At 37.6% G+C, this 27,003-nt stretch overlaps 1 protein-coding gene across 1 annotated transcript in view; it reads left to right on the forward strand.

Annotated features, from left to right (window-relative positions):
* ABI3BP (ABI family member 3 binding protein) overlaps positions 1 to 27,003 on the forward strand; it is a 155,782-nt gene that overhangs the window by 54,946 nt on the left and 73,833 nt on the right. Inside the window, exons 7-21 of the mRNA XM_054385863.1 lie at positions 3,593 to 3,644; positions 4,958 to 5,020; positions 6,029 to 6,124; positions 7,856 to 7,930; positions 11,623 to 11,703; positions 13,054 to 13,128; positions 17,952 to 18,017; positions 18,526 to 18,594; positions 19,778 to 19,846; positions 21,399 to 21,473; positions 22,156 to 22,230; positions 22,688 to 22,790; positions 22,892 to 22,980; positions 23,351 to 23,416; positions 25,016 to 25,090. Coding sequence (XP_054241838.1) covers positions 3,593 to 3,644; positions 4,958 to 5,020; positions 6,029 to 6,124; positions 7,856 to 7,930; positions 11,623 to 11,703; positions 13,054 to 13,128; positions 17,952 to 18,017; positions 18,526 to 18,594; positions 19,778 to 19,846; positions 21,399 to 21,473; positions 22,156 to 22,230; positions 22,688 to 22,790; positions 22,892 to 22,980; positions 23,351 to 23,416; positions 25,016 to 25,090 — 1,129 coding nt within the window. The remainder of the gene's footprint in view (positions 1 to 3,592; positions 3,645 to 4,957; positions 5,021 to 6,028; positions 6,125 to 7,855; positions 7,931 to 11,622; positions 11,704 to 13,053; positions 13,129 to 17,951; positions 18,018 to 18,525; positions 18,595 to 19,777; positions 19,847 to 21,398; positions 21,474 to 22,155; positions 22,231 to 22,687; positions 22,791 to 22,891; positions 22,981 to 23,350; positions 23,417 to 25,015; positions 25,091 to 27,003) is intronic.

Consider the following 27,003-nt stretch of genomic DNA (forward strand, 5'->3'; position numbering starts at 1 on the left):
GAGCTAAAACAGTTTTCTTAACATTTGCACAGCTTAAATGTGAAAGGAGGACTGGAGCTAATGCCTATTCCTTTTTGTCAGCTTCACAGGGCTTAGGTCCAGTACTGCTTTATCCACAGAAACATCAGAAAAACATTCTGCAGATCATTCTAAAAATTCTCTTATCATTCTCACTTTGATGATGCAAAAAGCCATAAAACTAAGGCTGGGAAGCTCTTAAGTTTACATTATTACTTCAGTTTCCACAGAATTAGGTGGAGTATGTTTCAGAGGTGCAATTGTGTCCTCAGTGCAAAGCCAGAAGCAGTGTTATTTAGACCAAGATTTGTTTGTGCCTTATTTTGCTCCAAAGACACAACTGGCTCATGTCAGCATGGTCCTAACTCTTCTCTGTAAAGAGATATTTTTACAGACTGTTTATTAAAGCATCATTATCAGTCCATCCAGTCATACTGCCCTTTCAACACTGGTCACATATCAGCTTGTGTTTTTTTTGGCAGGTTCATCCTTTAAGTCTGACTAAGCTCCTGGGGCTGTGTGAGCTACAGCTAATGAGAGAAGGGAAGAAAAGGAGAGCTGTAGAGACGGTCATTCTTTTCCCTTCACAAACAATAGGTGGTGGTAGGGTGGAGAGAATGCAATAGAAACGTATTTCCTCTTCTGTCTGATTATGTTCCTGTAATTTCATATCTTCCTGAAAGGTGGGGTCCCCTTTGATCTTTCCAGCCAAAAAGCAGGACTGATAGCTTCTGTTATTTGTTAAAATCTAGAAGAAAGCATGCCTGTTCTTCCAGAGCTTATTCAATCCAGGTTGACCCTAATGCTTCCTTGAGGAGTCTCTTGCCTGTATGCCAGTTATTTGTGGCTCTTTGGAGTATTGGAATACCTTGCACACAAGTCTTATGAGGAACACCTGAGGGAGCTAAGGTTGTATAGTCTTCAGAAGAGGAGGCTAAGAGGAGAACTCATTGCCCTCTACATCGCCCAACTACTTTCTGCTCAAGATCTGTGAAGAATTTTTAAAGGTATAGCCTAAAACTACCACAATACCTCAAAGGAGCTTGGAGGGAGGTGGGGCTCAGTCTCTTTTCACATGCAACAAGTGACAAGACCAGGGAAAACAGCCTCAGCTTGTGCCAGGAGAGACTCAGGTTGGATATCAGGAAAAATTTCTTGACAGAAAGGGTTATCAAGCATTGGAACAGGCTGCCCAGAAAGCTGGTGGAGTCACCATCCCTGGAGGTATTTAAAAGACGTGGATGTGACACTTAGAGATGTGCTTTAGTGGTAGTGGTGGGATTGCAAGGTGAGTGGTTAGACTTCACGATCTCAGAGATCTCTTCCAACCTCAGTGGTTCTGTGGTTTTATTATTCTAAGAGAGGAAGAAAAGACAAGTGTCTCTTAAAGTAATGTTGCCATATGCCGTTTGACAGAATGTCTGAGAATCTCATAGGTAATATGCCACGGGTGCAAGGTCAGAAATTCAAATGCATGACTTACGGTACACCTTCCATCTTTGATTTTCCTCAGAAATTAAGAAATGCCATATTTGCCATTTTCCTTCACCCATGGAGATTCCACAGCCTTTTTAATAACTACTGTTCCTGATACCTATATGTTACTATATTTTGTTTGGAGAATGTGGTGAATAGTGCCATTCTTACAGATGGTATGCTGACATTTTTGAAACAGTTTGTCCAAGCAGTAAATTTTACTGCACATAGAAATGTCTAAAGTAGCCACTTTTTGGAGACTGAGAAGAGAGGACTCATAACATGGTGAAAGATTTTTAAGTGCAACACTTGCAGAGTCATGCAGGTCAGTGGTAGAATTTCAGCAGCTGTGGAATGCGGATTTTATGCCAGTCATTCATCTTTGAGTGAGAAACTAAATTCTGAATGTATTTTAATGTATTTAGCATTTTCACATTGATGTCATTAAAATCATCCATTGTTATTCAACAAAGGACAGATGCTCTTCTCAATATAAGCACCTTATCATGATAATAATCTTGATAAGTAGTTCTGCATTGCAGTTACACACGTACTCAGTGCAACTTGAGAGATGTCTATTTGATTGTCGGGCTTCTAATGAGAAATAAAATAAAATCAACACCTTCTGATAAATGCACTTCATATTTTCTTCAAAACCTGACCATCTTCAACACAGCTTTTTCGACTAGACAAAACAGAAGTGTAAACCTCATTTGTAATAAAGGAAAAATAGTAGGCAATCAAAGAGGAAGATTATTTTGTGTTGAACATTAATGGCAATGATTGACACTTCCAGTTAATTTCAAACCATGTTCATGCCAATGCAAAACAGTTATTAGGTAGCAGAAAGTGATGGCTTCCATGGAGTAAGCAGCCTCCATCTATTTCATTGAGTAAAAGTGCCATCTTGCTGAGATTCCTTTCCTTCATCTTCGTAGATTTTTCTGTGTGTTTGATGTGTACTCAACCACTGCTTTTAAAGCTTTCTAAAAAAAAAAAAAAAAAAAAAAAGGATTGAACAGACTATAGCTATCCTTGGGTAAATAATCAAAGCTTTGTCATCAAATGCTGAATTTTCATGCAAGAGTTCTTTCACATGAAGTAGACCAGATATCACAAAGTTCAAAATGAACATTTACTGATTTTGACTTTAATGCTATACATTTAACAAAGAAAGGTACTTGTATTAGTTATTTACTTTCTTGTAGGGCAGATATAACAAAATTTAATAATTCCACTTTTATTGTATGTAGAATTTTTATATTGCTGGTGTTACAGTCTACCTCCTCTCATCTCCTAATTGTGCTATTAAGCTTTCATGTCTAGTAGTGAATACTGGTTAATAGACTTTGGGATGAGCTGGTTTGTTCCTTTGAATAAATACATGGTCCATTCATGTGTTCCATATTTTTGTGTTAATAAAATGCTGAAAAAGAGTCCCACTTAGGCAGAAAAGTAATCTGGATCATAGAAAATTGAGCAGCAGAGAAGTCCGATGATTCAGCATAAAAATTTGAGAACGTGGGTGGATGGCCAATTATACTTCAGAAACAATTTCACCAAATAAAATGTCTCTGGGTTAGTCTTCTTGAAGCAGATGATGGACCCAAAAATGCAGATAACATACAAATAGTTCTGGAATAGTTTCTGTTCTGAATAAGGTATTCCCCAGAATATAATTCTAACCTGTGACCAAATTTGTAATTTTGTATATTTGATATGTTTTGTTGTAGTTTAACTTCAGCTTTTCTTAGCTTTCTGGACTACTTCCCAGCGACTGCTCAAAGATTCTTAAAAGAAAAAAAAAAAAAGAAAAAAGATTGGGAAATCCTAAGATTTCAGATACTGTGTTTTTATGAAGCAAAACATCTCAGGCTGAAAAAAGGAAATCAAAATGCAGTATTACTCTACTAGCCCATGGGAATTGAAGCAGCAGTGTAACCTCCAGTGAGCAGGGCCTGAGCCATATCCAGTGTTAACTTGGGGCAGGCGTGGTGTTGGATTAGAGCCCTTTGCTTTTGTTACTAAGAAAGTTCAAATACTATTCTGGCAGTTATCCCAAGGCTTTTTTTTTTTTCCTCCCTCCCTCTTCTCTCAGCTTACACTGCGTGATAATAAGAAGTTGGTCCCAGTCACAATAATCAAACAAGGTAAATTTGCATTTTTTTTTAATTGATTCTTATGCTCTGCAAGAGCAATTTAAAATTAAAATATCCAGAAATTCTGGCTCATGCGAATGTCATGAAAGTTTCATTTTAGAATGAGTAGAGCCTTATGAATGATCATATCCTTTAATTAAAAATGCTATTAAGTTGTTTCTATCTCTGTTAATAAAATTAGATATTACACTGCATTATAAACAACAACTTAGTTGACTCATTGAATGAATACAAGTCAGTTCTGATTTTTGCTAGTATGCATTCCTTGTCACTGGATTGTCTGGGTATATTGGTCTCCCATCTGTGCATAACTGGGTAAGGCAGGCATGAAGGGCAGCAGTATGGGTAAGTTTCATGCTAACAGACTTTGTTGTGGGTATCTTCAGCTGAATCATTGACTTAGACTCCCTCCTGTTCCTTTTCCTGGTGAGTGGAGATATCTTGAGGAGGGTAGATTTAGAATGGATATTAGAAAGAAATTCTTTACAGTGAGGGTGGTGAGACACTGAAACAGGTTGCCCAGAGAGATTGTAGATGGCCCCCCCCCTCCCTAGACGTGTTCAAATCCATGTTGGATGAGGCCTTGAATGTCCAACATGGTCTAGTGGAAGGTGTCCCTGCCCATAGCAGGAAGGCTGGAACTAGATGATCTTTCAGGGCTATTCCAACTCAAGCCATTCCATATGTTTCTATCCCTCTATGATCATTTTGGTTTTAGAAATGCTTGTTTCTGTCTTGTAGTGAGAGATAGTATAGTAGTGTAATCTTTGAAAATTAACAACTTAAAGACAGATGATAGAAAACAAGCTGCAGATTAAAACTTGCTAAATTGAAATAATATTATTTACATTTTTATGTAACAAAAATCAAGCAATTTGTCTTTGGAGATAGTTCACAGTTCAGGAATAGGAAAACACTGCAGGGTGCTTTGAAAGCAAAATGCTGTAGTTGCCATTAAAATATGACTGTACAGGCATTTACTTCATATGCACATTTTTTGAAGACTTCTGAATGTGAGATGGTCTGGGACTGACCCTATATTAACATAAATACAGAATGTAATTTTTCACCAAGGATATAAAACTAGTATGCCAGGGGAAATAGATGCACAATTAAGAGATGATGTAGAGGAAACACAGTTTGCAGTCCCTTAAACTGAGTGTAAATCCAGAAAAGATTAAGATGGTGTCCTCATCTCCAGTTATTAAGTTGAGGGAACACTTTTGGGATGATGAAGCTTGCCTCAGGTATGGTTTTTTGGGGTGGTTAAATTATTTGCTAATATCTCTGTGTTCTCTCTACAGTCATACAAAATCGGACACAGTCAAAAACTGCAGACAGTTCTTCCCTGCCAGGAGCAATATTAGGTGACTAGAACTTTGTTTATTTATTCCCTCATCTTTGGCTGAAAATTAAAATCTTGTAAACAGTTTTAATTCTCTTAGTCTAGGTAGTTCTTTCCTTGAGTATCAAAGGATATTTTGCAGCTGGTGCAGACGTGGTACAGACAATTCAAGAGTGATGTAGCCCAAGGTTATTAGAGTCATTGTTTCTAAAAGAAGATACTGTCACTGTTTAAGCCAAGAAGTTCTTTCATACTTCAAGTTCTATGGTAAAAATCTTACTGAGATGAAGAATTGCTGCTTTGGGTTTTTTTCGAAGGAAGTACAATCAAATAACCATCTACAGGCACAAACCTGCACTCGTGTATTTGGCTATAGTGATACTTACAATAACCTTCCTGGCAATTAGAGCTTGATATTTGATCTTGGGGCTTAACTCTTTCCCTCAAGACATTCAGTGTCATGCTTTCTTTTCTTGTTTGGATACATAATACTGACTTAGAACAGAAAGATAAGCTTAGTATAATGAACTACAGATCAGCCTGAAATGAAGAGGAAAGGTTCACTGTAACATGTACCTTGTGAACCGAATTCAGGAAGGTGTTTAGTCCTTTATGTATCAGGAAATACTCTGTATAATTACCTAACTTTGATGTAAGTTTGCTTTGTGTGACTTTTAATGCACGAATTTGAATCAAACAGATATTCACTAACTACGTTTGGTGTGGAGGCTTTTTGGACCACCATTCAGAATGCCCAAATACCTGTGTACTCCAGTACTCGAGGGTTGTGTGCTCCAGTATTGAATCTTTTTCAGCTATGATTGGTCTTGAAATGATGGTGATATAGCGACTGCTATAAAGGGAAAATAGCACCAAATGGGAGTGATAACTGCTGACTAGAACTAGGTCATTTCCCAAATACTCAAGCTAAGCTCCCAGTGGTTCAGTAGCAGTTGTTCACAAATCTCAGAGGCCAGCCTCTATATTTTTAATCTCTTCTGGAATTAATGGCACACTTCTTTCTCTGCAGTGCACCTTATTGTTCCAGGTCTTAATGAAACTCAGCAGAAACTTCCTCCCCTCCTGACAATAGACGACATACCTCAAGCATCCAGGAAAAAACTGGGTAAGCAGAAATGAACAGAGCTTGTGTTTTTGGGCAGTATCAGAAGCGTAGTGATGTGAGATCATCCATTCATGCATTTCTTTTATTCTCTTTTTTTATTCTCTTTGTCTAATCAATGGTTATCTTGGACTTATAGGGATTCATAGAAATTCATTTATTTTAAAACATCTGAACAGGTTTTTGAGGTATTTTGCAGCCATTTAAAAGAATATACATTATCTTTGGTCCATAGAGGGAAGGAGAGAAAGCAGTCACTTCCATGGTCTTCAGGAATTTTGTTTTGTTTTACAATGTAACTTGTTTTATTCATAGATTTTATACTTTAATAAATGTCTTTTAAAATGGAAGCTTATGTGTCTATTTGGAAGATTAGATTTTCAGTGAATTTTAGTTTTATGAGTTGTGGCTTGAGTATATGAGAGAAATTGTTTCATGAACAGATTATTTTTTATTACCTGTAATTAAATCTATGCGAAAAAAATGGTTGCCAGAAATTAGAATGTTCCAGTACAAATTTCCTGTGTATCTTGTGAATACAGAAACCTTCAGGAAAAAAGATAAATTGATACTTTTGTTCAAGATCTGTAAACCAGTATGTCATCTGCAAATAATGCAGTCATGGGAAATACAGCTATGTTTTAAAACCTTAATAATTCCCCCAGTGCATCTTTCACAGATCCCTTGAGTACAGTTCTGGAGCTGTTGACTTTTGGCTTAGCTACTCTTGATTCTTAATTTCAACTCTGAACAACTGGATCGTATTTTTGCCTTTCTTGTTTCTGCTTTGTTTAATTTATTCTGTCTCTCCATTGATGGCTATGGCTTGCTTTGCAGTGAGAAAAGAGTAGTGCTTATTCCTGTTAAGATATTGTGTATGTGTAAGAGTACAACTACATTTGAATATTTTTGAGTTAAAGGTATGTTTGGACTAAGTATTTGTCATAAACCTACTAAGTTTTCTTTTTAACAATAATCCAGGGGGGAAAAGAACAACCCCCAAAACAAACAAACAAAAAACCAACCAACTGAAAAAACTCCAAACCAACACAAAATATTACATTAATTCTCTGTGGACAAGACACAAAAAAAACAAAACCAAACCAAAACAATTAAAAAAAAAAAAAAACACAACCACAAAACACCCCAACCAAACAGAAAAAAAACAAACCAACCAACCAAAAAAGCCCCAAATCCCAGGTGTACTATTCAAGTCAAAATTAATTAATTTCCCTATATATACTGCTGGAATATCTTTATATCTGTTGGAATAGACTATCAACACATGACTGCAATTGTTAGAAGTAATATAAAGAAAATAAGGACATGACCAGGTTGACAGTTCCCTTGTATTTGAAATTTTATGAGACTATTCTCATACAACTCTTAGAACTATATTACATGCTGAATTTTGAAAAGCTTTTTTTGCTGTTCATGCTCAAATGCTGGACAAATGAAAAGCACTGAAAACTATTTTGCACTGTGAAAGTAAAAGCATTAAATTCTTTTCTGTAAGTTTTATTTTTTAGGGATCTTTTAATGAGCACTTAATTTAGCTAGGCAGATGCTTGTACTGTTTGTGCAGTGGAAGTTCATTGATTCCTAAAGGTATCCAGCTTCTTATATGCATTCATGTTAGCTTACTTTGGCAAACTGAAGTGGGACAGAAATAAATCTGTACTAGAACAAAACAGATACAGATTTGCAATTACTCTCTAATGTCTTTGTCTTTAGCTAAGAACGAAACTCGAGTATGGCCTGCTGAATCCAAAACACCAGAAGTTCAAGAAATCACACAGTCCTTCCCAGGTAATGAAAATGTTGGTTTTAGAAATTCTGTAAAATCTTTGCCACATATATAAACTAAAATTAAACCCATCTTTGTGTTGCTTAATCTGCACTTAAAGGCAGTAGTTGGAGAATGAGGATAATGTAGCTGAGTTAGTAGCCCTGAGTGGTAGATGTGGATAAAAATTTGAATCCGATTTTGGAGGAAAGTTGTCAGGTGTTACAATTGTTAAGTTTATAAAACCATGTAGATCTAGAAACTATATTTTTATGGGGCACTGGATACCTTGAAATTGTGAAAAGCAGCAAAACAGGTCTCTTGGTGATGCACCTGGAACTTCAAAATCCCATGTTATTTACAAAGAAGAAAACTACAGGTAAAAGCTTGCTTGTGCAAGACACATGCATGAGATAAAGATGGAACAGTCACAGTAACAAACTCTATTTTGGAGATGCATTGAAAATCAGTTTTGAACACATCCTCTCTGTGGACTTACTGGTCCTGATAGAGTAAAGAGGCACTGCTCACATACATGGGAAGGGAATATAAAATTTGATCCTAAACTCATATTCACTATTATCTATCTGTGAAATGTATGTTTCCTTGTATATTTAAAGTTTTTGTTGTCTACTTGTGACTGAAAAGGATCTCTTTTTTTTAAAAGGACACACTCAGGTGCTAATTTCACAAACTGTTAAAAATAGGAAGTAAAATTTTAAAACTCACAAGATTTAGTGCTTACATTTGCTTAGGAAAGAGATTAGTGGAACACAGACAGACTATCAAGCTGTGTAAAAAGTATAACACTATAATTTACATTTCCAATTTGAGAGCAAAAAGGTTGAAGAGAGCTAAATTGTTTAGAGTTAAATGATGAAGAGTCACTTTCCACCCACGTTATCAACATACATTTTGGAGTTGCTTAAAGTTGGCATACATCTGTCTTAATTCTCTCGAGTCTGGATTTTATCTTATAACTGACACTGAAATCTTGATTCTGCTGTCATTAGAGACAAGAGTTGGCTTCAGCTAACTTCTTTGTTGAAAGGGAGAAAGGATGATTGAACAGTGGCAAGACTTTAAAATGGAAAAAGAACTTGAGGAAACAGCGAAGCAAATGTTTGCTTTGGTTTAGTTTGGTCATATTATATGATATTGCTGACATTATTCCCCCCATGAAGTATTTCTTGGCAGGCTGAAATGGCATATCACATTCTTCCTTTGACATCACGGGATTCGCACAAATATTGCCTTTAAACATGACTGTGTTTATTTTACTCCTTAAGTATATCAAAGATAACATTATAGATTAGGGGCTGAGCTCCTGGAAAGCTGCTCCATGGAGAAAGACCTTGGAGTCCTGGTGGGCAATAAATTATCCATGGGACTGCAATGTGCCAAGAAGACCACTGGTATCCTGTATGTGTAATTAACAGCTTGCTTTTAACTGAAAATGTGTGGATACTTTTAAAAACTGTAAGCATTTTTCCCCCTTTTTTTACAGTTTGAGAGTTCTTCTGGAATTAAATTCTGCAATTAGTTTACTAAATTATTACTAAATTATATGCCTTGTCCAAGTAACTGCAGAGCAAGCAACTTATAAATATATTTTGTAGAACTTTGCCATTTTGTGAAAGGGAGAACTAAATGCATAAACTTAGTACTTGACTCTCCTGCAAAGTCCTAGTCTTTAGTCTTGCATTCATCAAAAATACATCATTCTTTGTGCTGTGATTTATTGGTTAATCAAGTAAACAGTGTGAAATCTGGCACCAGAACTGGTGTAAGACAGGGGGAAGACAAAAATCCATCCATTCTGTTTCCTTTGTTTTGTGTTCTGTATCTATGTAATTTATATAATTTATGTTAGTGTACCTGGCATGCAATAACTCTAACCATAATTGTCACCATCTCTAGACATAGCCCAGAATTAGGTGTTTAGGAAGGTAGAGAGTGTGTTTGATTATATGTTATAATAATTGGCAAGTTACAACTAAATATATTCTTATTGCTAACACACTGAAGTATTTAGAATCATGTTTGCTTCCCACTTCATGCTTTCTCTGTGGTTTTGCTTCCATGTCTCTTTTTCTCTGGTGACTGTACCTTTCAGTCATTCTTTGCTGATCACACCAGTGTCTCACATTAAGGTGTATGTCACACTGTTCACATGAAAGAATGTGTTCATTGTGATTAAACTATTTCAGCTGAAGGGGGTGGGGGTGGGGGGGAAGTAGAAAGTGGCAGTAAACAGGGAAATTAAGTCACTACTGTAAGAGGAAAAAAAAATTTCTTAGAGTGTGATTTCTGTCTAGTGATTGCATATGCAAAAATTACCTGAATGCTTAAGCATCTGAGACAGACTTGCACAAGGAAATTACACAACAGATCCCAGATGAAGACAAGAACTTAAACAAGAGAGCAGGACATGGACCTGGTCCTCTGCAGCAGGTCCAGGGGAAGGCACTTCTCTTGCAATGACAGTGGGGTTGTGCAGCCTGGGGAAGAGCAGGTTCCATGAAGACTGTAGAGCAGCATTTCAAAATCTGAAGGGGACCTATAGGAAGGCTGGGGAGGAATTGTTTAGAAGGAATAGGCTCCACTTCATTATATTTCCTTTGGAGCTTCCCTCTTTGAAAAACATACTGGATTCTTTGTGTAAGACATAGCAAATATTTGCTGCTGAAGGTTTAAGGACTGGTGCCAGAAGTGGCAACAGAATGCTGATTTAAAAGAAGCTGTGTGCTGAAGCAGCTGTTGTGTGATCAGTCATGCAAGAAGGGAAAAACAGTCTGAGACATTTCAGCAAATGTACTGTCTGAAAGGCTCCAGGAGCTGAGCTGCTCTTGTATTCCAGTGGGTCTTTGTCAAAGGGTGTGTTTTGCGTTATGATGTGGGTTAGTAACTTTTTTGAGTATTTGTCAGCCAGGTATCCCATCATTTTCTTAATTTCAGGCTTTCCCTCCCTTGGTATGCACTTCTATGGAAACACTGGTTAGTAAGCTCTTTTCATGCTTTGTTTTTGCCAGGTTTGTTACAATGCTTTTTACTTACGACTAAGTTATTCTTAACACAGCAGGACAAATCCACAATGCTTCCTTTTCTTCCTTCAATATTTATTCAGTCTTTAAAACTATGCTGAATATACCTCAGCTTATCACTGCATTTTTTTTCTCTCAGTTGAATAAAGTGTGAATCTTTTTATTAACTTTACAGAGAGATTGGAGCTACTCGTTGGTTAGAAGTATCAGCACATTTGTCTATGACATGGAAAAAGTAGTTTACAAAAGAAGAACAGGTTATTTCTTTATGCTAAGGATTGTACCAAAAATTTATGAAAATAGATTTGTGAAATAGTGAATAGGCTTGAAATGAAAAGTGCCACCTGTGAATCCAAACTGGGGTTACAGTTCAGTAGAAATAATTCCTTTGTTACCATATCTCCCAAGTTCTCTTCCAATGTTCTAATGGCCCCTGGGATATAAGGTGTGAGATTGTTGCATCATGTGAGACTGCAACAAAATAAATGCAAAACATTGTGTAGACTTTAAATCTGAAAACAAATGTATTGATCATGATGGAGTCAAGCTGCTGCAGAAATTAATCAAGTGGCATAAAATGGTGCTAAGAAAAGCAGCAGGGTTTTCACAGTAGATTAAAAAAAAACCACCCTCAGAGGGATTTGAAATTAAATAAAGCTTTTTTCTTCTAGCTCAGGATGAGAAAAAACATGGACCTGAGGAATTTAAATCAACGCCTAAACCTGAATTGGTGCAAACTCAAAGCATACTGGGTAACTAATTTTGCTGCTTTTTACCATCTATGTACTTTAATTGCTTTTTTTGCCTCCAGCAGAATTTTTCTACTACTTACTGCATCCCTTACATGTTGACTCCAAAGGAAATCCTAATTAAAAATTTCTGATTCCTTTTCTGATTCCAGCAACCCATTCATGAAATGTAAAGCAGGGTGCTTCTGGCTCTGGCTGAACTGTGGCTGTTATACCTATGATCATTGCTAGCAGAGTTGACTGATCAATTTGATTTTATATTTCAAAGTAATGTTTTCCATCTGTGCAATCTGTATGATTGACATCACATAAAATATCCATCAGTCAAATTAACCTCAGTGATGGAACTGAAATAATTACCTGCCTGATTTTCTTCTGATGACAGGTTCATTTAGGTGGCCTCAACAGTGATGCAACAGGAATATTTTATATTGCATGTGACACGATATAATTGTATTTCTCCTGAAGGAAAAAAGAACTCCACCAGTATTCTCATAGAGATGTCTCAGGATGAGATGTCAGATCTAAATAGCAGTATTAGTTTTGTAATTTAGAGCCACACCTACTTACTCTTGTATTCAGAATTCTAAATGTTCATTTTGGTGCCTGTATATTCATCTCCAATCTGCAAAATTCTTATCACAAGTCTAAACATGAGGCTGTGGGTTTAAACATTTTTTTAAACAAACTTTGATTAGATTTTTCTAAAGAACAGTTGGCATACATACAGGGTGATGTATGATAAACTAAAAAGTCATCTGCATTTGCACAGGACTGAAATACAGATCTTCCCATGAAGAGGACTTCTACTGCTTCTCAATAAATATATTTTTACACAATCCTGTTGATTCATGTTAATGTCATGTTCTCTCTTTTCTCTTTTTTTCATTTCCAGTTGCAAGCAGATTTCCAGAATTTACTGAAGCTAAGCCGTCAGTCAATCTAATTTTGATTCTAACTTTTAATTAATTTTTTAAAACACAATTAACCTTGCCAGGAGTTTTGCAATGCTTTTAAGGATTAAAATATTATATTTAATCATGATTGGTCACTGCTTAATTTCAGACTAGGTTGTCGTAGTTGCTGATGGATGTTCATTATCAAATTCTTGGGATTGATGGATCTATATATTACTATTAGGACAAAGTTGATTTCAGTCATTCCACATATCTTTTTAAGTGACAAAGGTGTACTTGGGGTCTTTTTTTCTGGGTTGGAACTGCTTCATTTTTTCCTTTTTATTAAATACCATTCATTTCAGAAGGGAGTGGTTTATAAACCAAAATATAGATCCATACTGTGTCGTGTAATATTCTTAGTCAAGTAAAGCCTTGATTATTTCTTTTATCATAGCGACTAATGAAATACAGCCACTTCCTTCTGGATCCAGAATCCTTGACGCTCCAAAAAGTCCATTGACAGAACTTGGTAATTACTTTCTTTGTAAATTTGAGAAAAATTCAGTGGGTAATTATCTAATTATTTTGTTGTTTTTGTGGCTAGTAGGTTTTGATGCTTCTGATACAATGGTATCATTCTGTACATAAAATAAAGTAGCCATTAGGTTTCTCTTCACAAAATTTACAAATCTGTTCTTTCATTCTGGTTTTGCTTCATTGTCATAAGAGTATGGTCCAGATTAATATTTCATTTTAGAAAACAAAAACTCACGAGGCTATATAGAAATCCTTTATCTAGAAAATGATGATGGCAATGCATACTCAGCTAAAATCTGTACTCTTCGTTTTGTAATTTTCTTGGAAGTACTTCACAAGCTTCTGAGACTGACTATTTCACAGTTGGAGTTCTATTCCAGCCAACATCAGTTCTGTGGGGTTTCATGTAGTTTGCCAAATACTTGTATATTTGGTTAAAACAGTGCAGTAATTTGTAGACATTGTTGTAGTTTAAATATTCCTAGGTGTTTAATTTCTTCTACTTGTTTGGTGATGAACTTCGGGACACTTTGGAAAGGCCTGATGTTTGAGAAGTATGACACTGCACATTTTCAAAACAGTTTTGCCTATGTTAAGGTCAAAATGATAGGGTTAAAATTTTCTTATGGACAAAGAAGAAATACCCCTTTTCCTTCTTTATTTTTTAAAGTTATATGTATGTATTCTATGTTATGTGTACGTATATATGCCTAGACATTTGCGTATATGTCTATGAGTATATATGTATATAAAGACAAGAATTTATTGTTAGTGTAATGGAAATACTAGCAGTCTATCTAATCCAAAATCATCATTAGTCAAGATTTAACTCTTACAGTAAACCAAATAATATTAATGCAGGTAGAGTACTTACCTACAGACAAAGTTTCAGTAATAGCAGTAAGAACACATAAACTTCCTAGTTTCTACCCTTTTTCCTAGGTTTTGCTCATCCTTGTACTATACCTCTGGGTCCTCAGTTTTGTGATTTCATGCTTGTGTTGGTGATGAGTGGGGATATTTCAACGAGTCATAAGCATCTGGAGGAATATGATGTTCTTATTGGAGATTTTCTCTTTCTCTTTTCTTCCTTTCTTCCTTCCTTCATTCTGTTCTTCTTTTCACTGAAAAACACCTTACATCTGAATTTATCTTATGTGCTGCTATTTGCAGATACTTTCTTTGTTCTTGTTACCCCAAAGTAATTGTTGTCCAGCTCCATAGCTTCACTTCTATAGCTGACCATCACCAAGCTGTTTATGGCATGACACATCCGCATCTCTTACTATCACATTGCTGTACTCTTCAACCACATTCTCAAAACCTTTCCTTTTGTACAGTATTTCTCTACATTATGTTAGTCACAAATATCTCATTCTGCCAAAACAACTGCTTGTTGCTGTTCTCTATATAAACATCTACCACATTCACTAACTGGAGTGATCTTGAATCAGTATGGATTTATATTTGATAAATTATTAGTCAAGTACTTAGCATATAATAGTACTGGCTTATTTAGACAGCATACTTAATCAGTCTCCCAGATTTCAAAATAATTTCCAGAAACAACTCTTACTTCTTGAAAGGCACATTTGAACCAAATTCTCAAGAACATGGGAATGATCTTCACAATTTCCTTTTGAATTTTTGACAGCTCTTTTCCTGATATGTTTGAAGGGATGGGGATACATATTTGTTTTCACGGTAGTGAAAAAAGTTTGCTTAAATCATTAGAGGTGGCATTGGAGAGGGAGACAGTCAATGATTTAAGAACCTATCTGCTCTAAATGTATTTGAAAACCTGATTTTTTTTTTTTTTAGGGATGGGAAGTATTTTTGTTTTCTGCTGAGGAATGGTAACCTAATCCCATGTTTGTCTCAGTAGTACATGTAAAATAATAATATATTAAGTAAAATAATAAGGCAAAATAAATGAGGCAAAATACGTGTTTAATACAAATACTTATTCTGATTTTGCTCTCATGTGTTCTATTTCTGCCAAAGAATTCCACTTAGGAAAAGTGGGATTTTAGCATGTGAGTCTGGGCTTAGCCACTGGGTCTGCTGGAACATCTGCTCTCCCTGTGAAGTCAATGCTGAAGTCAAAGATACTCTTTGAGAGCATGGTGGAGGGGTGGTCATACAGAGGAGATTTCTCTCCACTGTGCCTCTGCATGTCTTCATCATCTGCTGTCATAAAACCAGCAAAAAAAAAAGCAAAAATTCTGAAGTTCAAGTGTAGGTGGCCTGGTGACCTGTATTCTACCCTGGTGTCCCAAAGACTTTTTTTGTGTATTTTTCTATCTCAGTTTTACCAAATGGAGATATTTCCTTTGTTTTGTAAACTTTCTGTGTGGTCAGTATATTTTGAATTCAAACCTTTCTGAAAAGACAGCTTTGTTAACATGCCTTCAATGTTCTGGTGCCTTTGGGAGACCACTTATGTTCTTTTGTTGCTGTAAATGGACCGATGGAAGCTTTTGTCAAAAGCTGTGAATCACACAGCTTTTGTTGGTATTATTTTCTTCTCTATAAATGCAAAATAGAACAGAACATTTCCAGCTGGAAAGGACCGACAAGGATCATCTGGTCCAACTGCTGAGTCCAACTATATCAGGACAGTTAATGTGATAAGCTGATTGAAAGTAGATGGGAAAATAGATTCAATATAAGACATAAATGTCTGCTCATTTTTTGACTTATATTCATATTGCCTACATTAGAAATGAACTGTGCACCTAGTTGGTTTAATATTATCCAGTTTCAAGCATTTAGAAAATTTTAATTTTAAAATTCTAGTATAACTGCTTTTGAAAAACACTCATCCTGATTTAGAAAAAAAAAATAAAACAGTTAAAAATATAAATGGAAGTATTCTTTTTCAAATGTGACCTAAACAGTCATAACTGACTCATGCAGTCAGTTAAGTTTACTGGAAAGAGTGGTACTCACTGGCCTGTGTACACCTTTGAATACGTTCTGTTTCTTGGCAGCAGCATAGTAATGCAAAACTCACACATGGTGAAAACTTCTTCATGATAGCCTTTAGATAAGAATGGCCAATTCCACCTTCAATCCTTGTTTACACTAAAGCACACTTCAGGTTATCCATAATGTAAGTGAAATAAGTGACATAACCTAAAGGTCTTTGCAATGGTGTTCATTACAGCATAACAGATTGTTAAGGAATTGTACTTAACTAATAAACAGTATGGCAAATGGATATTAACAAAAATATTAATAACCTCTTATTAATATGGAAAATTGCCAAAGCTCATTAAATAGGTTCATTGTACTGTTGGAATATATACTTACAATGGGAATGTACAGTCTTTAGGCAAACACAACAATAAGTCTATGCAAACCGGGAGGAAATAACATGGAAAGAGAGGATCCCCAGGAGCGAAATGGCGCTCAGCCACAGCGGGGAGGGGAGAATCGACAAGAACCCTTAAGCTAAAAAGGCAATGAATTAATTACTCACAGCTGGTTTCACCCAAGTGGGGAGTGTTGCTGCTGTGCATTAGTTGTTGAGGTTTTTGGGGTGCTCTCGTACAGCACTGGCACGGCAGGCTGCCGGCAAGAAGGGTGCCGAGTGGTCCCAAGGCTGATCTGGCTTCAGCGGATGGTGGGCGGTTTTCAATGCTTCTCATGACGGGCACTTGCTTCGTCCTGGGGAAACTGAGGCACAGCACAATTCCAGGTTGCAAGGGGAAGCAGGCTTGGCTCCAGCTCCTAAGCTTTGGCTTCTTGGGCTTGTGGAGGTGGGTAGGCTCGTGGCTTTATCCCAGGTTCTGGACCAGGCAACTCGAGGCAACTTCAAGCACAATAGGTGCAAGTAGGTCAAGCAAGGCTTGAGCAAGGTTTAAGAGCAAGGCTTAAAAGCAAGGCAAGGGCAACTACAAGTCAGCCTGTGTATATATCTTGCCTGAGATTTCATTTGGGCCAATAGGGCAACTGAAGCCAGTACATAGCTGCCCAATGGCAAAGGATTCTGCCAGGCTGTAGCCATAAAAGGCAGAAACAAGAGGCCTGGTCTGGGGGAGCAGTGGCCATTACACGTGCTCTTTTCCCATAAACAACCTTGGTTACCAGACATGCGTGGTCCTGTCACCTTTGTTCCTTTTCCCGCATTACCCCCCCAATTTTCTGAAGTATGGAGGGAGGAGATGGGGTCTATGTCTAGATACCTTAGGGCCTGTCTGGGTTTCATGCTGGGCCTGTATGGCCCTACCATGACAAAGATAAAAGATGTTTTCACTAACTGTCGCAATTATTTCACTGACTTCATTGTACTGCTCTTTTTTCCCCCATCTTTTCCCATTGCACTTCCTTTTAAAATAGTTATACATTACGTAATAATAACCAGCTTATACAGACCTGTGAGTGCTGTGAGGATTGAATGCATTGTTTGGGTTGTAGCTGCTTTGCTGTGAAGATAGAGTTGCCCAGAGATGTGGTAGGGGCTCCATACCTGGAGACCTTCAAGGTCAAACTTAATGGGGCCCTGAGCAACCTGATCTAGTTAAAGATGTCCCTGCTCACCTTAGAGGGTCCCTTCCAACCTAGTGCATTCTGTGATTCTAATAAAAAACCCTTAAGTAATATGGATTCAACCTGATTAGATCATGTATGCCAAATTAATAGAAAGAAGAGTCCTAAAAATCAAAACCAACCAACCAACCAACAACAAAAAACACCACTACCACCCCACCCCTACTTTACAGTTACAGTTAATATTAAAGAGTTTTTTTACCACTTGCAAGGAGAGTGTCTGTCTCAGCATCATAACATTTTTTTCATGTTTGCTCTTAGCTACTCAGAGTCCAACCTTGAAATCCACATCTCTACCTTCATCAGAAACCAGAGAGATGGAGATGGGTAATCAGCAGATTAGTTCCATAATTACTTTTTTTCCTGTTATCTTTACATCACATAAATCTGCAAATGGTAATTCAAACATCTGCTTTAGAATCTTGGCTACTGATACTCACAGAGGGCTGCCTATCACCCACCATTCTTGTCTCTGTTACTGTTATTTGTTACTGGCTTAAAAACTGCTTGAAGACAGTGTTGTCACATCTCATTGTTAGCTTATCTCTTTTTGTATAGCTCAGCTTTTACGCCAGAAAATTGAATAAGATAAAATTCCTTGCTGATATGAATTCTTTTGGGCATGTAGAACCCAAATTTCAAGGCCAGAAGACTGCATTGCATGCCATCATCTCCTCTTGTCATGGCACAGTTGTCTCACATCTGTCAGGCCTGCAGTCTTGCTTAGCTTTGCAGCAGCAGCATCTGGAATTGCACAACCTTCACTAAGTTATTTGATGCTAACCCATTAAGTCACAGGTCTCTCAATCATTTTAAGTTCAAATTCTTTTTTCAGAGGAAACACAGCTTCTTGATTCAGGATCTAAAACACCTGGTACCACAGAAGGGCAACCAATCAGATCTGGTAATGATTTCTTGTAAGATTAATCCTCTTGACAGGAATTTTTGGAGGAGACATAATGCCTTTCATTAACCAGTTTGCTCAGTTTGACATAAATGAAGAGTAACTGCAGGTATGAAAGTGCTGTATTAAATAGTAAGTTCCTTTTTGGTATTTTATATGAAATACTGAATTGTTTTTTCTGTATTTTGCTTCAGCATGTAATTCTTAGCTTTAAAATTAAATCTGACTTACAGATAATGCTCGATTTAAATAGGCCTGCCCACACCTGATTTTTGTAGGTGGAATATTCTGATTTACTGAAGTACTGGGAGTCCCACAGAATTAATGGAAACTGCAGAAATCCCCAAATCTTTTGAAAATGTAGCTCTTCTTTTAGCCTTTCTGTATAAACACAGACGTAGTTCTAAGTGCCCAGATTTCACACCTGGCACGATAAAAACATGTCATTGAAGATTCAGGAACTGGCTAGTTGGTCCTTACAAAATGTCTATGAATTTATGGATGAGTTTGTAAGTGCTAAGTATTTATTTGGAGTCACTCTCAGTTATGCCAAAGAAGAAAAAAGAAATAGTAAGAGGAGAGCCGGTTGGAAAATTTTCACTTCATTAGTATGGAAATAGTGTAAATCTGATGCGTATGTTTTTGGAAGAAATTAATTTTTGAAGGCAATCTATTACTAAAGGGGAGATTGGTTGCAACTGTCAGCCATTCACAATGCTGTCAAAATGCACTTTCTGTGTTTTATTTGGCACAGTTTCTGCTTTGTCATCCTTTTTCTGTTTCCACACTTGGATATCCAGCTTCTTGATCATTGCAGTTCTGGACAAAAGATCCATACAGTCTCAGTTTACAAATTTTTATTTGTCATTTGCTCTCCTTTAATTGGTGTTGTATTTCTTCTTTTTAACTCCAGAGTTCAACTTTTTTGTGTAACTCTGACAACAGTTTGGTCATTAGTTACATTATGTCCAACACAGTGCATTCTATGTATGGTAACATTAATGTATGTTTTCAAGTCATACTCAGGTGGTTAGTGTACATTTCAGTTTATCTTCCTGCAGAACATAATCTGTTAAATATTACCAAGAGGTTTCTTCAGCTCATGAAAAAATATGATGCTGTTGCACGATGATCCTTGTCACTTCAAAACAATACAGCATGATTTTTTGTTTTTATTTTCCAGCTTCATATGACTTTCTTCACGTTACTTCTACTCCCCAAACTTTTACAGCTTCAGAAAAAACAGACACTGGTAAATTACAGGGATATTATTTCAGAAGCATGCCCTTTGGTTGGATGGTGCTGAGAAGTTTACTGCCTCCACCTTGTGATTTCAGATAGTTATGTCATACTGCTTGCACTGAGTGTTGCTCTTTGTGTTAGTTTTTCAAATCCTTATTCCTGGGATCAGGCATAGCACAGGTTTAAACCAAAACAGCAGCTAGGTCACAGAGTCTGAACACTGCAATACATCAAATGGTTATGCCAGGGAAGCATTCAAATTTTGCAAAGCTTTAAGACTGTTACAGCCAAGGAATAGTGATAAGATTGTTATCTTTCTCTCTCTCTTTTATTTTTCAATGTTCATATACTTTTTGCTTTGATTTTTCCTATGTATTTTCTTAAAATAAGAAAGCCAATACATCTCAGGCCAGACCTTTCTAACTAAACTGTACTTTTGGTTACAACTTTGGAGATGTTGCTTCTCCTGTAACCTCTGATATGTAAGGGATGCTTTACATTTTTTAATTATGGCTTGAACACGAACAAGTTCTAAGTGATCCTGCTCTAATAAGGGATAGATTTATACTAGGTATTAGAGAGAAATTCTTGAGAGTGAGGGTGATGAGACACTGGAACAGGTTGTCCAGGGAGGTTGTGGATGTCCTCTTCCTGGAGGTGTTTCAAGGCCAGGTTGGATGGTGCAGTGGAAGGTGTCCCTGCCCATGGCAGGGAGGTTGGAATGAGATGATCTTTAAAGTCCCTTCCAACCCAAACCATTCTATGAATCTGTGAATCTTCAGCAGTCCCTTCCAAACCCTTACGTATCTGTGATTCTGTAAATTATGTGTATGGGGAAGAGCTTGCATGTGGTGGAGGGAAAAAGAAAGCAGTTCGTTGCCCAAAACTTTCATCAATGCAGCTGTAGCTTCTTAAATTCTCTGCTGTGTAACATGCTGTTTCTTGGCATCTCAATCCAGTTTTCAAATATTCAGCTTTGCCACACTGTTCTATAAATTATCTTACTCCCATCAATTATTTTAAAGCAAGTTAGCTCATTCTGTTATGTGGGATACCTGGGACCAAATCTGAATGAAAAATAATTGGCCAAAATTGAGAAACTGCAGAGAGCTAAGTGACTTAATCAAGTGATATCAAGAGACTTTAATATCATGAAATCACATTTTTTTCCCCTAACTTTTCTGAAGAATTCTAAACTTCATTGTAAGATACAGTGCAAGTTGTAGAGTTCTTGGTTTATTTTTTTTTTCAGGTAGTATTAAAGGCAATTGGTTGTAAAACTATATATATATATATATATATTGTTTTTCACAATCTTTGTGGACATTTACACGAGAAGACTAGAAAAACATCTTCAGCTAAGTAGTTAGTGAAGCTATTTAAAATACTGAGAAAAAAAGCAAAGTTAATTTGATAAATAATAAAAAATAATACTATGAAGAGCAGTGGAAGGTTAAAATTTATCTCCCTCAAATCTTGTTTCTTACTTTATTTACACGAAGCTATTTCTCAGGGATATTTACCCTTTTCTTTTCTTTTCTTTTCTTTTTTTTTCCCTGCAGCAGGAGATACTACTGAGTTGGAAATATCCAGTCCCATAATTACTACAGAACCTCAGTTGTTAGAAACAGCAATGGGTAAAATTGATAAGATGACTTCATGTAGTTGTAAAGATTTTATTTTCATCTCACACTTGCTGCTATTTCCAGAATCTTTATGTTGCTTTACTTGTCACCATCCCTGTAATTCATGGCATTTACTCCTGCCATTAACTAGATTCTCATCTGCATTCATCATTCATCTTTGTAGGTGGAAGGAGTGTAGAGGGGTGTTACACTACCTTGGCTGGGTTTGGGTTTCTCATTATGAGGTTCCCAGATATGGATCATGCCTTTCCCAGTTTCAGATATTTTTTTTTTTCCATGTGGTGAGAGAACTTAACTGTGAGAGGGAATTGAGCACTTAGCATATTCTGTGTAATGTTTCTGAAAGGGGCTGACTAGGTTTATATTGGCTGACCCACTGACTCCTTCCTAGATCAGAAAGTGCTTACTTACAGGCACATGCAATTCTTAATATCCTAAGATTATTAAGCATGAATAAGAATCCCCATAAGTATGGAGAACTGAACTACATGGTTTCCACACTGACTTCCACACCAGCCTAACAGTTCATGAGACACATTAATGCCAAGCTGATTTGCAAGCAAATTTCCTTCTGCTTCCATTTTAACAATGCAAACGTTTGTCTGCTGAGTTCTGTGGTATCCATAAGCAGCTGAGGCAACTAAGCCTTTTAACGGGAGATTATTTTTTTCAGATTTAGGTGAAAGGAAGCCACTTTCTTCAGGTCCCACAGCATCTGGCATGCCAGAAATGCCACCAATCTCAGCTGGTAATAATGATCTCTCTTCATAGTAGTTCTCATGATATCTAGGCAGTCTCCATAAAGACTCAACAATGATTTACTAAGTGGAGAGTTTATTGTGACTTGCTCTCTGGAAAAATGGAAAAGAGATGGAGAGATTAGCTGTGTCTGCTGCAGTGCAAATGAGTACACACAGGCTAGATTTTACACTGGCTTCTGTGATAAGTAGTGTCTTTTCTCTGTGCACACCTAGGATAAGAGAGTAAGAGGAAGTTACTTTATTGAAATTACTTCAGCATACAATGGGATGATGGACTGCACAAGTGTGAGACATCAAAGATACACTAAAAAAATTGCCTATGGTCACTTCAGGGAATCATAGAATCACTTCTAGACATTTCTTCACACATAAAGTCACTGTACTTTATTAGTGCCAGGGACTAAGATTTCTGACCCTTATAATTCCAAATTTGGTTAATTCTAGTGGAAACATGGAATCAGATCTTGAATTTTGAATCCAGACTTGGTTCTCTTAACTCCCGCTTGGCAAGACAATTTCCTGCAGATTTGGTCACTGAGACACTGAGGTATTGGCAGGAGAAGGGATGTATTACCCTATATACAGACCCCTCAAGTGTTGTGAACCAGTTTTGCTTGTACTGCTGTGACTCTGTGTGTGTATCTCAAGACCATTTCCCTGTCTGACCGTAGCAACCCAGAGACTGCACCCGGAATCCACCTCATCTGCTTCAGTGGAAACCAGAAGGCGTGTGAAGGGTAAATAGCCAGGGGTTCCCTTCCTCTGATGACCACCTGGGCAATGTTTTTCTCTGCAGCCATAAGCCTGTCCTGTGATGTTCTGATGTCCTGAGAAGTGGGTCCATGATGTGGTTGGTCCCTCATGGCTCCTTTTTTTAGAAATCACTGCATTTGCAGGTTTCCTGCTGCCTTTGCTGGGCTTTCATGTGTAGATTTCTTCCATCAGCAGCTGAAAGAGAGCCTCATGCTCCTCTGGGGAGTGATGCTGTGAAATGGAAGCCTGCCATGAGTAGGGCCACATCTCTGTGTTTGTAGCTCTGTCTTGACACCACCCAGGTGACAACAGCCTGTCTGAGGACCTGAAGGTGGTTTTTGTGTTTGATCTTAGCTACCCGAAGACCAAGGCGGAAGTCCACCACTCCTTCCCCCCTGACAACCCAGCAAACCGTGAAGGGTAACTAGCAGACTATCTCTGGTTTTCCTTCCCTCCTCTCTCTTGCTCTTCATCACACCTTCCATCCCAAACCACCTGCCACCCTTGTCATCTTCCATGGAGAGTATGAAAACTTTGTGGTGCCGCTTGGCTTGCTGAAGCACTCACCACTATGGTTCTGTGGTCCTGTTGCTCGATCCCATGCTTTTTCCATTGCTGATGAGCATTCCTGTGAGGACTGAGGGACAGCTGGCACAGAGAACACACCATCTCACCTTGCCTTCAGCTGCTTTTCTCCTGCTTCTTCATGTTTTGGTACCTTGTCTTCCTTTCTCCTGACATGTTCAAAACCAAACTGCTTTCATAGCAGGCAAACTCCTTCTGGGCTGGCACAAGAGCACAGCACTGCAGTTCAGCTGCCCACCAGGGTGTCCTGCTCCAAGGGTGTAGCCACTGCTTGCTTCACTCCTGACTTTCAAGGGGGCTGGTAGCATCTGCCCACACCTTGACATTGCCATCACCTGGAAGGGGGAGTATTCTGCTCCACTGCTACTCTGGAGGTCACATCAAGGTTTTAAGAATGATGCCTCTTTCCAGCTTTGGGTGAATACCAGCATGATTCTTCAAGGTTCAGATCAGCTGCATGCAAAAAGCCATATTTACTGAAGGTATTGGATATGGCACTTGGTGTCAGTGGGTGGAGATGCTGATGGTGATGGCTTCTTTCCTGCTGGCAGGTGTGCAGGAGCAATGCTGTCACCTGGCAGTATGCTTTGGCCCATAAGGTAACAAAGCAATACATGAGCAGGCTGTCAAGCCAACGACCTGAATTTGAGTGCAAGTTCAAAATGTAATGAGACATGAGGCCAGGCTGGATGTGGCTCTGAGCAACCTGATCTAGTGTGAGATGTCCCTGCTCATGGCAGAGTGGTTGGAACTAAATGATCCTTGAGGTCCCTTCTAACACTAACAATTCTATCATTCAGTGTGTTGTTATGTGACATTTTTGTCTTGCAGCTGTCTTGCCTGCATATCAGCTAAGATATGTTATGCTCTTCAGGGTCTTTTCAGAGGAAGCTACATTTCTTGTTTTGCATATCATCAAGGGCTTGACTTTGCTATCTTGAATTTGCAGTGTAAAAAACAGATACTTGTAATTATAATAGAATCTAAACATTTGGCTGTGTTAAGGACTTTTTTCTCTTTTCCTATCTGATAATTTTATCTGGATCACTTCTTACGTTCTTCTATTTTTGCCTTTCTTTTTAATTGGATGTGTTTCAACATCATCATCTCATGAATTTGCTTTCTCTGCCCCTCTCTTTACCCAGTGTTCTTGAGCTTTTTCTGCCTGACATTCCTTCTAACTTCATAGGAACGTTTTCCCATTCCACTTGTGGCATTTCATTTCATTTTTTGCAATGTATTTGTGTGGTTTTACACATCTTTGCCTATTAACATTTTTCTTGTTTTATTTTACTAATTTTTCAGGAAACATTTTTATGTATCTTCAGTTCATTATTATTTGGACATTAAACCATCCCATCCTTAATCACAGAGGATGCTGTGGTGTGATGGTTCCTGTACCCTTTAAATAATAAGCCACATTTTTTCTTTCAGCATCACAATATTTTATTCCTGTTACTTCAACTCCCCAAATGTCTACATCTGCAATTATACCAGAGAAAGAGACTGGTAAATGGCATTTGTTTTATTTCCAATCCTTGAGCTTTCTTGATGTCTAAGTAGTGCTATTCCAATGTTTGCTATTTGTCCTGGCTTTTTAATGCTGCCTGCAATGGTCTTTCATTTGTACTTTGAGGCTTTGTGGTATTTGTAATAATTACCAGTCTCCAGCCATTCTAGTCTCGGTTAAATGATCCTGATGGGATCTGGCTATTTCAGGGTACTTTGGTGTTACTGAAGGGTTGTGGGGAGGGAGGGTGAGGCAGAACACAGCAGATGAGAGGTTGAGCTTTGTTGATTTCCGGGGTGTCAGTATCACAATTATCCTTTAGGGAAGGGAAGGAATGTGACAACAGTGAAGCAGGTGTGGCTAAATGATAATTAACATTTTTTTTGTCATTTGGAGATTAGTTTTGTTACAGCATAGCTACTGTTATTTGCTAAACTTTGGTCAGTGTTCTTTAAGTTTCTCATCCCAAATAAATTTAGAAAAGCCTTAGCTTTTCTCTGTCACGGAATTCACACTGAACACAAACATTATGCAGCTGTTACTACTCCATGGGTGGTACTGACAGTTACCCTGCCTCTGCATGAGTGCAGTATTTTTGTTTCCTTTTAAAGCTGAGATCTCCATTCTTTCCAAGGTCATTTCAGTTAAATCAATCTGTCTTCATTAGATGGAAGGCTTTTAGCAGCTAGTCAAGTGTGACTTTACTGCTCTCTGCAGCTGGTTCTCTCAGAACTATTACAGCCTTCTCTCTTGATGTAAAGAATCAGGCAACTTTGATTTCTTATAACTTGTCCTCCAACTTTAATCAGTTGTGAGCATTCTCAACATTAAGAGTTCTACTGCCCATAGAAATAGGCCATATTTCTTTCATGTTGGCTGCATAATTTTTCTAACAGAAATGACATGGTGCTGGACAGTCTCATTTCAACTATGCTATCACCTAGAAAGGCTGGACCAGATGATCCTTGAGGTCCCTTCCAACCTAGCATTCTATGGTTTCTTGCAAACTGAGTGTTCTTGGCAGTGAGGAGTTATCAGAAGACTTGCCAGTGAGCTGTTGGTGAAATGTCAGTTCAATTTTCCTTACTTGTGGATAGGAACTACTGCAAGATAAAAATTCTGCATTAGGTACTACTTTTATTTAAGGCAATTTGTAAGACGGCTACAATGATTGATGTTTCTTTCTTTATTTATTTATAATTATTACTTCACTTTTGTAACACTAATTGGCATTATTACCAAAACTGCCAATGATTAAGCATGTACTACTTAATGTAATAGAATTTTGCATTGTAATGTTCTGGGTATTTTGAAACACTGTGAGCCTGGTAATCAAACTGTAACTTCTCCATTATTCACTTTGAGTGTGCTGGAGTACTGGCTGCCCAGAGAGGCTGCAGAATTCCTTTCTCTGGAGACATTCAAAACTTGCCTGAATTTGTTCCTGGGTGACTCTAGGTGATCCTGCTCTGTCAGGTGCTTGAACTAGATGAACTTCAGAGGTCCCTTAACTTAAAACCTCTAGCATTCTGAGATTTCGTGATATGCAGTGTCCTGATACTGATAAGCTTGAAGTTACACTGCATTTTATTTTAAATCTACTTTGTTACTACTGTACAGAAAAATTGTAGTTGCTGGAACTTAAGATATCTTCGTGGTCAGTTACAATGTTGACAGATGTGTGATGGATGTGGGAAATTCTTTGTAGTTTTATTTTCTGCTGACTATGTTGTTGTGACAAAATTCTTATTAGGGAGACAAGAGTTTTTTTAAACAGATCAAGACTTGGTAGTCCAGATATCCAGCATAAAAAAGACAAATATACTTATTTATGGAGTTAAAAGGTTAGTTGGCCCACATGTATCCTAAAGCCAGTTTCTTCAATGTTTTTTTTTCCTCTGTAGGACAGATT

This window comes from Indicator indicator, chromosome 1 (genome assembly GCF_027791375.1).
Source record: "Indicator indicator isolate 239-I01 chromosome 1, UM_Iind_1.1, whole genome shotgun sequence".
In the NCBI taxonomy this organism is placed as follows: domain Eukaryota; kingdom Metazoa; phylum Chordata; class Aves; order Piciformes; family Indicatoridae; genus Indicator; species Indicator indicator.